We start from the raw sequence: 13,734 nt of genomic DNA, 5'->3' as shown, positions 1-13,734 counted from the left end.
TCACTGTATGAGGATGAGGAATGGCTATAGCAATCCCTCGTCCTCATACAGAATCATGGTTTATGAGCAGAAGATTGCTGTTTGGACAGCGCGTTCTGCTGCCCAGAAGCCATGACTGGTGGTGCCTGCTTTGCTAGTTCGTCTGGTGATCAGCAGCACATTTACATGACCAGATTGTCGGGAACAGTCATTCCAGATAATTTACTCAATTCTCGAGGGGTGTAAATGCACCTTTATCACCAGCTTAGAGACCACCTACTAACTTTCTGGTATCTTCTTAAAGATCACCACTGCTTCCAGTAGGAAGGATTTTGGTAATGAAAGTATAATGACACTGTAGATAATGCAGTTGCCTACTTAATTTGCCCTGGCCCTTTCCAATGAGACAAGCTCTCTAAATTGTCATATCCTTACAGTACATCCTAATTTCTCTGGCTGCAAGTATATAAAAAGAAATCAGTAAATGCTCTGGTATGGAGCTAAATGACATACAAATTCCTTAACAGATTCCACTGCATGAAGCAAAGCCAGAACTTGTCCTTTGTCATCAGAAGTTCCTCTGCCATACAGATTACCTTTAAAACAAGAGAACATACACATATGTAATGAAAAAAAATGGGTCACTGGCAATATGCTTTGTATAAGCATAGAATGTAACTAGAGATGAGCGAATTTCATATTTTGAAATTCGTTCACGCTTTGTTTGGTGGTAAAAGCAGAATTTCGTTACCACGGACCATAACGCAATTCTATGACGGAATGCATAACGGAATGCCTTTAGAGGCATTCCGTTATTCATTCCATCATAATAGAAGTCTATGGGCTGCATAACGGATCCGTCCCGTTTCCGTTATGAGGAAGAGGATTCCCCTACATCCATTATGCAGCCCTCAGACTTCTATTATGATGGAATGAATAACGGAATGCCTCTGAAGGCATTCCATTATGCATTCCGTCATACAATTGGGTTATGCTTTGTGGTAACGGAATCCATAACGCAATTCTGCTTTTACCACCAAACGAAGCGTGAACGAATTTCATAACATGAAATTCGCTCATCTCTAGATATAACATTTAATAATATACTGCATCACTGACTACTAAGTCACTACTGCTAGAGAAAGGGTATCCAACACTTGCAAGAGGGAATTCAGACTGTAGATTTTTTTGCACAAAAAAAAAAAAGAACAACAAACAAAAACAAATCATGAAGTATAACATTGTCAGTACAGTAAACTTTCAAATGAAAGCCCTATCCAAAAGCTGGCCTAATAAAGCACAATCACTTGTACTGGTTTATTTTCCCAGCACGTCTGACAGCATGTTTTGTTGCTGAAGCCACCCTTAATATACCACAAAACTTGGGTTCATTTCAGTTCATCTGAACAATTCCCTACCTGTTAATCAGCTGAGCTCAGCATGTCTAGTTGCTGAAACCCTTGACAATCAGTCGATATCGCCAGGGTAGGCTGAGATTGGCCAGCTACTGTACCTGGAATCAGGGGCGTAACTGTAGGGGAAGCAGGGGAAGTGGCTGCTTTGGGGCTCTGACCCAGAAGGGGCCCATCCAGGAGGAGGAGGACTAAAAGATTTTGTCAGGGCCCCCTCAACAGTATTACACAATTAACTCATACACAGTGACGGTATAGACAAACGTGTAGGGAACGGATGGAACAGCTGCCGGCCCTGGTCTGAGAGAGCGATCTTTACTAGCTACAGGAATGGGGGCGGTATGAAAGGAAGGGGTTGCGAATAAATGACTGGGGGAGGGGGCCCCATTTAAAAATTTGCTGTGGGGCCCAGTCATTTCTAGCTACGCCACTGCTTGGAATGTAGTATTTCCATTCAAATTCTGCCCAGGTAGAACTATCAAGCACCTCTCCACTGTGAAAGGACACAAATATTGAACCTCCCTTCTCTGTGATGTCCAAATAATATAGTGGGTCAGTTAAAACAATGCATCTAGCCACTGATTAGATTTTTTGTTAGAATTGACTTATTACCCCCTTGCAAAAGGAGAAGTAAAACATTGGAGTTAACTTAAAGATGTCATCAGTCCTACACCCAGGATCCCCACAAATCAGCTGTTTTGGGCAGCAACAGAGCCAGAATCTATACTGTGTATGGAGCACAGCTCCATACATGGTGTAGTAGCCTTGGCAGGGTACTGCAGCTCAGATACCAGTCAAGTGAATGAGAGATGTGCTGCAGTATGCCAGCACCAGAAACTACACTGTGTCTTGAGGCGTTTTCTTCCACTCCATATGCTGTATAGTTTCTGGCACTGCAGCTGCCTGAATCAGCTGATCAGTTGGGGTGCTCCATGTTAGACCGCCACAGATCTGGTTGTGATGATCCTGAGCGTATCCTGAGCATAGGTCATCAATATCTGTAGTGTGGACAACCTCTTTAAAGCAAACCTATAGTTTCAGGTGACTTTTCTGAATAAGGTACCATGTGTGCATATGCGAGTTGAGAAAACAGCTGACAGCTCTAGCACAGTAGTGCCCAACCTCTGGCCGGCGATGCTGCTTTATACTTTTAAATTGCAGTCCTTACTACGATGGCGTTCCTAGCAACGGCTCCACGAGGTGCTCCAATTCTCGCATAGCATGCTGCACATATGTCATTGCTACGCGCTATAAACATGTGCGCCACACAGCCAATCAGATTATCAGCTAATCTCATTGGCTGTGAGGTGCATATGCTTACACTGCATTGTGATGACATATGCAAGAACTAGAGCACCGTGTGAAGCCATGGCAAAGAACGCCATGGTAGTAAGGACTGCAATTTAAAAGAGCGGGCCTCAGATAAAGGGAGTACTGTTATTGAGGGCAGCATTTAATAAAAAAAAAAGAGTGGGCCTCAAAGGAACACTGTCCCCTTAGTAAATGCTACATTTAATTATAATAAGAGAGCGGGTCTCAAAGGAACACTGTCCCCTTAGTAAGGGCTACATTTAATAACAATAAGAGAGCAGGCCTCAGAGGAATGTGTTCCCTTAGTAAGGACTGCATTTAATAACATATAGAGAGCGGGCCTCTGAGGAACGTATCCCCTTAGTAAGGACTGCATTTAATAACAATAAGGGAGTGGGCCTCAGAGGAACGTATCCCCTTAGTAAGGACTGCATTTAATAACAATAAGAGAGCGGGCCTCAGAGGAACGTATCCCCTTAGTAAGGACTGCATTTAATAACAATAAGAGAGCAGGCCTCAGAGGAACGTATCCCCTTAGTAAGGACTGCATTTAATAACAATAAGGGAGTGGGCCTCAGAGGAACGTATCCCCTTAGTAAGGACTGCATTTAATAACAATAAGAGAGCGGGCCTCAGAGGAACGTATCCCCTTAGTAAGGACTGCATTTAATAACAATAAGAGAGCAGGCCTCAGAGGAACGTATCCCCTTAGTAAGGACTGCATTTAATAACAATAAAAGAGCGGGCCTCAGAGGAACGTATCCCCTTAGTAAGGACTGCATTTAATAACAATAAGAGAGCAGGCCTCAGAGGAACGTATCCCCTTAGTAAGGACTGCATTTAATAACAATAAGAGAGCAGGCCTCAGAGGAACGTATCCCCTTAGTAAGGACTGCATTTAATAACAATAAAAGAGCGGGCCTCAGAGGAACGTATCCCCTTAGTAAGGACTGCATTTAATAACAATAAGAGAGCAGGCCTCAGAGGAACGTATCCCCTTAGTAAGGACTGCATTTAATAACAATAAAAGAGCAGGCCTCAGAGGAACGTATCCCCTTAGTAAGGACTGCATTTAATAACAATGAGAGAGAGCAGGCCTCAGAGGAACGTATCCCCTTAGTAAGGACTGCATTTAATAACAATAAAAGAGCGGGCCTCAGAGGAACGTATCCCCTTAGTAAGGACTGCATTTAATAACAATAAGAGAGCAGGCCTCAGAGGAACGTATCCCCTTAGTAAGGACTGCATTTAATAACAATAAAAGAGCGGGCCTCAGAGGAACGTATCCCCTTAGTAAGGACTGCATTTAATAACAATAAGGGAGTGGGCCTCAGAGGAACGTATCCCCTTAGTAAGGGCTGCATTTAATAACAATAAGGGAGGGGGCCTCAGAGGAACGTATCCCCTTAGTAAGGGCTGTATTTAATAGCAATAAGGGAGTGGGCCTCAGAGGAACGTATCCCCTTAGTAAGGGCTGCATTTAATAACAATAAGAGAGCAGGCCTCAGAGGAACGTATCTCCTTAGTAAGGGCTGCATTTAATAACAATAAGAGAGCGGGCCTCAGAGGAACGTATCCCCTTAGTAAGGGCTGCATTTAATAGCAATAAGGGAGTGGGCCTCAGAGGAACGTATCCCCTTAGTAAGGACTGCATTTAATAACAATAAAAGAGCAGGCCTCAGAGGAACGTATCCCCTTAGTAAGGACTGCATTTAATAACAATGAGAGAGAGCAGGCCTCAGAGGAACGTATCTCCTTAGTAAGGACTGCATTTAATAACAATAAAAGAGCGGGCCTCAGAGGAACGTATCCCCTTAGTAAGGACTGCATTTAATAACAATAAGAGAGCAGGCCTCAGAGGAACGTATCCCCTTAGTAAGGACTGCATTTAATAACAATAAAAGAGCGGGCCTCAGAGGAACGTATCCCCTTAGTAAGGACTGCATTTAATAACAATAAGAGAGCAGGCCTCAGAGGAACGTATCCCCTTAGTAAGGACTGCATTTAATAACAATAAGAGAGCAGGCCTCAGAGGAACGTATCCCCTTAGTAAGGACTGCATTTAATAACAATAAAAGAGCGGGCCTCAGAGGAACGTATCCCCTTAGTAAGGACTGCATTTAATAACAATAAGAGAGCAGGCCTCAGAGGAACGTATCCCCTTAGTAAGGACTGCATTTAATAACAATAAAAGAGCAGGCCTCAGAGGAACGTATCCCCTTAGTAAGGACTGCATTTAATAACAATGAGAGAGAGCAGGCCTCAGAGGAACGTATCCCCTTAGTAAGGACTGCATTTAATAACAATAAAAGAGCGGGCCTCAGAGGAACGTATCCCCTTAGTAAGGACTGCATTTAATAACAATAAGAGAGCAGGCCTCAGAGGAACGTATCCCCTTAGTAAGGACTGCATTTAATAACAATAAAAGAGCGGGCCTCAGAGGAACGTATCCCCTTAGTAAGGACTGCATTTAATAACAATAAGGGAGTGGGCCTCAGAGGAACGTATCTCCTTAGTAAGGGCTGCATTTAATAACAATAAGGGAGGGGGCCTCAGAGGAACGTATCCCCTTAGTAAGGGCTGTATTTAATAGCAATAAGGGAGTGGGCCTCAGAGGAACGTATCCCCTTAGTAAGGGCTGCATTTAATAACAATAAGAGAGCAGGCCTCAGAGGAACGTATCTCCTTAGTAAGGGCTGCATTTAATAACAATAAGAGAGCGGGCCTCAGAGGAACGTATCCCCTTAGTAAGGGCTGCATTTAATAGCAATAAGGGAGTGGGCCTCAGAGGAACGTATCCCCTTAGTAAGGGCTGCATTTAATAACAAATAAGAGAGCGGGCCTCAGAGGAACGTATCCCCTTAGTAAGGGCTGCATTTAATAACAAATAAGAGAGCGGGCCTCAGAGGAACGTATCCCCTTAGTAAGGGCTGCATTTAATAACAATAAGAGAGCGGGCCTCAGAGGAACGTATCCCCTTAGTAAGGGCTGCATTTAATAGCAATAAGGGAGTGGGCCTTAGAGGAACGTTGTCTCCTTAGTAAGGGCTGCATTTAATAACAATAAGAGAGCAGGCCTCAGAGGAACGTATCCCCTTAGTAAGGGCTGCATTTAATAAGAATTAGAGAGCGGGCCTCAGAGGAACGTATCCCCTTAGTAAGGGCTGCATTTAATAACAATAAGAGAGCAGGCCTCAGAGGAACGTATCCCCTTAGTAAGGGCTGCATTTAATAACAAATAAGAGAGCGGGCCTCAGAGGAACGTATCCCCTTAGTAAGGGCTGCATTTAATAACAATAAGAGAGCAGGCCTCAGAGGAACGTATCCCCTTAGTAAGGGCTGCATTTAATAACAATAAGAGAGCAGGCCTCAGAGGAACGTATCCCCTTAGTAAGGGCTGCATTTAATAACAAATAAGAGAGCGGGCCTCAGAGGAACGTATCCCCTTAGTAAGGGCTGCATTTAATAACAATAAGAGAGCAGGCCTCAGTGGAAGGTATCCCCTTAGTAAGGACTGCATTTAATAACAATAAGAGAGCGGGCCTCAGAAGAGAGCAAAACCTGCCTCAAGATCTCAGCTCACCGGCGATCATCTACATTCTGTGCTGAGAATCTATGTGACGAATTTTGAGCCAAACATTCCAAAACGAATACAATTTTCTCTGATAAGACTTATTAGAAAGATTCTTATATTTGCCCATGCTCAGTGACGCTCAAGTTTTTTTGATTGTAGACTACTTCTAGTATCACTTTCATGACAAATACCAAGTATTATAAGACTTGCCATCTTCCTCTGTGAGGATATATGGATCTGTCTTCCATCCATCAACTTTCTTTGCTGGCTGTACATCCATATGCCCATAGAAACAGACAGTTGGTTTGTTTGTGTCATTTCCAAACTCTGCAAGAATCACTGGTGGTAGAGGGAGTTTTACACCTGGCGAAAACTGCAATAAATTTGTTTAATAATTAGATAGGCAATTATTAGAATTGTGCCAGCTTAATAAAAATAGCATATAAGAAGATGATGCAGCATTCTGACCTCTTGCTCACCAAGCTCTGCCATCTCTACTTTTCCACCTATCTGCAAGATGTAGTCCTTTGTGACTTGCATTATTTGTAAAACCTGATCTCTTTTTGAAGGATCACTGGAATCGCTTTCTATTGCCACCATTTCCTTCAATCGCTGCAAAAAATATGCATATTTAGATTAGTAGATGCTTATTTTGATCATATTTTTTCTAACATGCTTGCTAAGGTCTTTATTTAACAAGTTTTCTACAGATAGGATGTAGACCATATATTTAATCAACATTAATTAGGTCTTCTGTATTATTCCCCACTTTCTGTTTCATTATGTTTCTTATGAGCCTGTATGATTAACAATGCTAGTAACTTATAATAGAATTGAGGACACATCATCATAAACTATGAAGTGAAAATTAGTTCAACTCCTACATATTTTTGCGCCTATGCTATGATTTTTTGTCTTGGTGCATGCTCAATAGGTATCTTTCCTTCTTGGGAAACAGCAACAAATCCACTGCGCATGCGTTGAGACATAGAACCATGTCTATCCCTGTCAATCCACAGGAAGGGTTGAGTGGCAATAAATGAGAGGTGCTCCAAGATGGTAATTTGACTGGCTTCTCGATAATTTGCATATTAATCAAAATTAAATTTTCTCAGGAACAGGTCAATGTAGAGACACATATACGGTACTGTACAACTCAGCATGATTAACCCTACCAAGTAACCCTATCTACCAGTTTAATAGAGTTGTTCATGCTGACACATGCTCTTTAAGGATTATGTCCGGGTGAGTAGGAATGGTGTTAGACTTCCACTTTTGAACCAGAGAGTAAACTGCTGAGGTTCAGGAGCAGGGGCATAGCTAAAAGCTCATGGGCCCTGGTGCAAGAGTTCAGTTTGGGCCCCACTTCCCTCAGTTCTTTGTGACCAGGGGCAGAGAAGCACATAGCCTTCATGCTGCCTGAGGTAAAATTTAAACGGCACCCCCTCATGCCAAATTCTTGACTTAATCCCTTCCCTCCAGCCAGAGGTGTACCTTGACCATCAAGCATTTACTGGTGTATTTTTATGTGGCAGAAAGGTCTTTGGACCCCCTCAGGCTCCTGGGCCCGGTACCCACTGCTACCTCTGGACCCCCTATAGCTACGCCCCTTTTCAGTAGTTATGGAAGCAGCGTAGCTCCCATTCACTACAGTGAGTGTTACAGAAACTGTGGAGCATGTGTGGAACTGTGTTTCCATAAGCCCAGCCACCTGAAGTTGGTGTTTAGTCCCATCTCGCTCTGGAAACAGGGAGATGGGACAACCCCTTTAAGATATGACAGAGTATCATTCTTTGGGGTTTTTTGGATCAAATGGATCACTAATTATAGTAATTAGACCTTTAGTAAGCGTAAAGGAAACCTGTCACTAGTTTTCTACCCCTACAAGCAAACAAAAATTCTAACAGATTAGCCCAAAATTTCCTCTGACTGATGCGTAGAGTAAGTAATGCTTTTGAGAAAATGGATACATTTTTCAAAAATGGTACAAGCATTGGGCATTCACCAAAAATATAACATGTTCTGACTTGATCATATCCTGTCAAGCAATCCATAAGAATGTTTGGAAACATTTTAGAAAGTTTGTACAGTGTTTTACACCAATGATAAAGTAATTACAAATACTGTGTATCTCATGGTGATTTACACAGAAAGTGCTACGTAAGAGTCACTGTGCTTTCACACCTTTACATTTACTAGAGAATGGTGTAACTAGCACATTTTTTAATCACTTCATTTAAAAAATATGCCTGCATCCACCTGAAAAAAAGCTGTGAATTCATGGCCACTAGGGGGCTCACTTCTACCTAACACTGGAATCCACTGCCTATTGTCAGGAAAGATCCTTCCTTGTAGAAGAGACACAGAATATTGCTCACAGAAAATGGGGTTGTGTCAGAGCTAGCTGAGATCCTGAGCGTGATAAAAGAACTGCTTCTACACAGCTTTTGAAGATTATAGGAGCCTCCTATGTGTCTGTAAATGTGATTTCCCCCTCCTTATAAGTGAAATGTATCTAGCTGTGCAGCTGAAACAGGGAATAATATGGGTGAATAAAACATTTTAAAAAAAACATTAGGGAAGCCCAAACATAACTCCCTTCACAGTTATGATTGTGAAAGGAAGCTCAGCTACTATGCAAACTTTTTTTGAAAATTCAGGTAAAGCTTTAAAGCAATTTTATAGGCTGGGGACCATTGTTGAGGTGTGAAAGAGAGACTTAGATTCCTTTCTCACATTTTAATATGAGATTGGCAAAGAGTTGAGGAAGGGGAAGTCAAGATAGGGGAAAACTACTAATTTCTTTTTGAGTTCTAAGGCTAAATCTAATTCTATTTCTCTCTAATATCTTAGTTTATTTGCCATGCCCATACACATTCAAAGCAACATTTTTTCCTAACTACATTTACAAATGTCCAAATTTGTGTGGTCTGGAAAATGACAGATTATTCTGCATTTTTTTCTAATGGTTATTACATTTAAAGTGGAAATCCAGGCACAAATTGAGATTCAGCATTAGCTAAAGGCTTGTCTCCAATACGCCTGCTGTGCTATTTTTGCTGCAGCAGGTCAGTTTTGTATGCTCATGACATTATGCCAACCAAGCTGCATTGTAATTAGTAACTTGAAAGTCAAAACTAGAAAACTTCTCAAGCTCAAAACTACAGTGTCTGGCAGTTGTGATACGTCTCACTTACTGCATCCACCCATTGCATTAATTAATTTTGATACCTGCCCTTCCTAGCTTGAAAGGAAATGTGTCATCAAAACTTTTATATGGCTACTTTTACACCTGAGGTAGCCTTTTCCATCAGGCTGTAGGGAAACAGTCTGCCGGATCCGTGCTACCGCTAGTCCACCATGCCGTCGGAAGTCCACTCTGGCCCCATTCACTATAATGGGGACGGGCCGGAGGTCTGGCCACAGCACGGCAAACAAGCCAAGAGGTGGCCGGACAAAAACCGCAGCATGTTGCAGTTTTTTGTCCGCAGGAAGAGCCTGCCGGAAATGGCTACCGCAAGTGTCAAAGTATCCTATGCCAGTTAAAACCAGATTGCAATACATATTTTCTTCTAATCTGTTATTTTCTGATTACAGAAAATTCCCTGAGCTGTTCATAACAGTATTTAGAAAGCATTAAGAAAATTGGTTTATGGCAGCCCCATGGGCCATACAATGGTCAGGGGAGGACCTCATTGACTTCTGTGGGACAGTTTTCTAAGCATGCTCTGTGACCTGTGCAGAGGTCATTGTACAAGAAAAGAATAGATAAGATTTGACGTTATAATTCAACACGCCTGATCTTTCACTTTCCAGACATTATCTGTCGGCAGATACTTTGGAGTTCCCCATACACATTAGATTGTTGGCTGGTCCCACTGACAATAATATTTTTACCTGACAATAGTCTAAGGCTACTTTCACACTAGCATTTCTGTTTTCCAGTATTGAGATCCGTTATAGAATCTCAATACCAGAGAAAAACGCTTTAGTTTTTTCCCTATTCATTGTCAATGCAGGGACAAAACGTAACTGAATAGAATGGAATGCTCCAAAAAGCATTCCATTCCATTTGGTTGCGTTCCCATATAGGAGAGCAAACCTCCGTCATGGGATGCGGAGCAAAACGGATCCGTCATGACCCACAATGCAAGTCAGTGGGGACGGATCCGTTTTCTTTGACACAACCTGACACAATAGAAAACGGATCCGTCCCCCATTGACTTTCAATGATTTTCATGACAGATCTGTCCTTGCTATGTTAAAGATAATACAAATGGATCTGTTCATAACAGATGCAGATGGTTGTATTATAAGTAATGGAAGCATTTTTGCTGAACCCTGCTGGATCCAGTAAAAACGCTAGTGTGAAAGTAGCCTAATGTGTATGGGGGCCTTTATATTGCACCTCACCATCACTTTAATTTGTTTACAGCCTTTTTAAATCTGTTAAAGGGAATCTGTCACCTGCTTTTACCATTTTAAGCTGGCACCATCGCTATGTTCACTAAAGTACCTTATTTCCAGCAGTCTTCTTTTTACTTTATTTCGTTTTGTCCTTTTGATATAAAAGCGCTTTTTATGTTATGCTAATGAGGCTCCAAGGTGCCCAGAGGGGCGTTTTCTTCACTCTCCGGTGCCCAGTGACGCCCCCCTGCAGTGCCCAAGAACGCCCCCTGATCCTCAAATAACCTCCCACAGCCCCGGCAAACGGTTCCGACCCCTCCCCACGTCATAGTCTACCTTATAGAAATGCCCCGTCCTTCTTCCTGTCTGCGGCCAGAAAACTCGCGCAGGTGCAGTACCGCCTGCGGCCTGCGCGATCCTCAACCTCCTGAGGGCAACAGCCTCAAAAGTCTCACTGGGCATGCGCCGAGCCCAGTGATGTAACCTGAGCGCTGTTGCCCTCAGGAGGTTGATGATCGCGCAGGCTGCAGGCGGTACTGCGCCTGCGCGAGTTTTCTGGCCGCAGACAGGAAGAAGGACGGGGCATTTCTATAATGTAGACTATGACGTGGGGAGGGGGCGGAACGTTTGCCGGGGCTGTGGGAGGTTATTTGAGGATCAGGAGGCGTTCTTGGGCACTGCAGGGGGGCGTCACTGGGCACTGGAGAATTAAAAAAAAACGCCCCTCTGGGCACCTTGGAGCCTCATTAGCATAACATAAAAAGCGCCTTTATAACAAATCTACAAAACGAAATAAAGTAAAAAAAAAAGACTGCTGGAAATAAGGTACTTTAGTGAACATAGCGATGGTGCCAGCTTAAAATGGTAAAAGCAGGTGACAGATTCCCTTTAAACTAGAATAGCATTGGCTTAATAGTCATTTCTGAACGACTTGGCTTACCTGAATATATTCATGTTTATGATCATCAATGTACTTAAATAAGGGATCGTCTGGCACAGGAGAAGAAAGAGCATGACTAGATAGCAAAGATACAATGCACACTAGAAAAAGCTGTAAAACAAGAAAAGAGAAGTTAAATGTGTTTTTATAAGTTTAGAAAAGTACCTAATGTAGTTTCTACTGTAGACTATGGTCTCCCCCACTGGCCAATTACTTGCTTGTTTTTCGGGAGTACAGTATTGATGACCTATACTCAGGATAGGCCATAAATGTCAGATCTGTGTGGGTTGAACTCCCGGTACCCCTGCCAATCAGCTGTATGTGGAGTCCGGTTACTGCTGCTGCCGTCTCACAGCATACTGGGCATAGTGGCGTACATTGCATAGTGGCTGTGCTTGGTACTGCTGCCCAGCCCATTCAAAGAAATGGGACTGAGCTGCACATGGGCCTTGTGACCGATCAATGCGGCATCACTGGTCTAAGAAGAGGCCATGGCCCTCATCGGACAGCCGCAACCTCTTCAAAGAGCTGATTTGCAAAGGTGCCAGGAGTTGAACCCCCACTGATATGACCTAAGAATAGGTCATTATTATTTTACCCCCAGAAAACCCCTTTAATTTAACACATACAGGAAATTTTGCAAAACTTGCTACAGCATATGTTCACAATTTTGAAGTGTTGATATTATCTCCATATTCATATCACGGAGCTACTGTCAGCAGAAGCTACTGTAGGTGTTCAGACAGCTATACTCCCTGTATACAGTCTTACACTAAGCTGGCAGAATTATGGGAAATGGGAAGGAGAAAGGAGATGGTGGTGTATACTTTATACCCAAATGTGTTGAGGCATTGTGTTAATATTATATATGGTCCACAAGATGGCCAGAAATCTGGAAAGCAGTGCTACAATAAAAAATAAAAAAACGCCTGGAGAGAATACAGTGGGGCAGCACTCCTATGCAGCTGGACCTGCTTTATTCAATGAGCCCCACAGACAGACATTTTCATTTTACTGTATTTAGTTTATTTCTCCGATTAGTGTTATCAGAAGATTTAGTGTCTGCTTACACGGTGATATGTGTCGTGCAACAAAAAGGCTACAGCTAGCAATGTCACTCATCTTTTTTTGTAATGATAGTCAATGGTGTTGTAATGCAACATGTGATACAACAGTCACAAAAAAAATCTGGCTTGGTTGGATGTTTTTCAACTGCCGCAGTCACAGCATGTCGCATTGCAAGATCATTGACTACCATGACAAAAAATAAGTTGCACAACATTGCTGCAACATAAATGTGTTGCTATGTAGCTGGACCCTTACCAGACTCGAAGCAGGGGTCCGAAAATAAGGGGGTAATTTAGTATGCTGAAACACGGCTATATGAGGCGTATTTCAAAAATATGTGAACAAAAATCGTCACCAAAACCTCCCTAATGTAACATGATAAAAAGGCATGCTTTTTTTTTTTTTATGTGATGCGTCTTTACTGCCCAAAAATAAAAAAAATTTGAGAAGGATTTCGGTTCTGTGCAAACCGAAGTCTCGGTAATGAATCTGGAAGTCTGGCCATGCAAACACAAGAATATTATGGGAATGATATCAGTCCCCTGTCCGCTCACTGTTCACATGCTACAATTATAGCAGTCATGCTTATCTGATCAGAAGTTTTTTCTGCAGATAGAAAATGATTGGATTTGATTCTAGCTAGTAATACTAACTAAAACATTTGACAAACATTTGCAAAATTCCTTTTTGAACAGATTGCTAACGTAAATACATGAAAATATATAGATATAAGGAAAATAATCATTGTATTACCATGGTTGGAGTGTCGTCCAGTCCTTGCAGAAGGGATCACCACTGGATGTTACTGAGAGGTTTGTGACTTCTTATATGCTGCTGTGACTAGCCACTCCCTTGCACCAGTCCTCTCCCACTAATCCAGGCTACGTAGAGATAAAGTAATACTAAATATTTGGTTAGTAATCCCTGATAAGCAAACAATATTAATCTGGCAACACATGCTTTATATTTGCCTTACATTGTGTATTTGTGAGATGCTGAAATTAACTTTGCACATAAAGGCGTTATAATAATAGATTTTTTTTA

At 42.3% G+C, this 13,734-nt stretch overlaps 1 protein-coding gene across 1 annotated transcript in view; it reads right to left on the bottom strand.

Moving 5' to 3' along the window:
• The window catches only part of LOC122938492 (beta-Ala-His dipeptidase-like), a 37,506-nt gene extending 23,989 nt beyond the window's left edge, over window positions 1-13,517 (bottom strand). The window contains exons 1-5 of the mRNA XM_044294042.1: window positions 13,444-13,517; window positions 11,623-11,733; window positions 6,744-6,887; window positions 6,486-6,648; window positions 493-575 (exon numbers count right to left, since the gene is read on the bottom strand). Coding sequence (XP_044149977.1) covers window positions 493-575; window positions 6,486-6,648; window positions 6,744-6,887; window positions 11,623-11,733; window positions 13,444-13,446 — 504 coding nt within the window. The 5' untranslated portion in view covers window positions 13,447-13,517. The remainder of the gene's footprint in view (window positions 1-492; window positions 576-6,485; window positions 6,649-6,743; window positions 6,888-11,622; window positions 11,734-13,443) is intronic.
• Window positions 13,518-13,734: the final 217 nt, after the last annotated feature.

This window comes from Bufo gargarizans, chromosome 5 (genome assembly GCF_014858855.1).
Source record: "Bufo gargarizans isolate SCDJY-AF-19 chromosome 5, ASM1485885v1, whole genome shotgun sequence".
In the NCBI taxonomy this organism is placed as follows: Eukaryota; Metazoa; Chordata; class Amphibia; order Anura; family Bufonidae; genus Bufo; species Bufo gargarizans.
The sequence above is the reverse complement of the archived record's forward strand: the minus strand, read 5'-3'. Positions and strand labels throughout refer to the sequence as shown.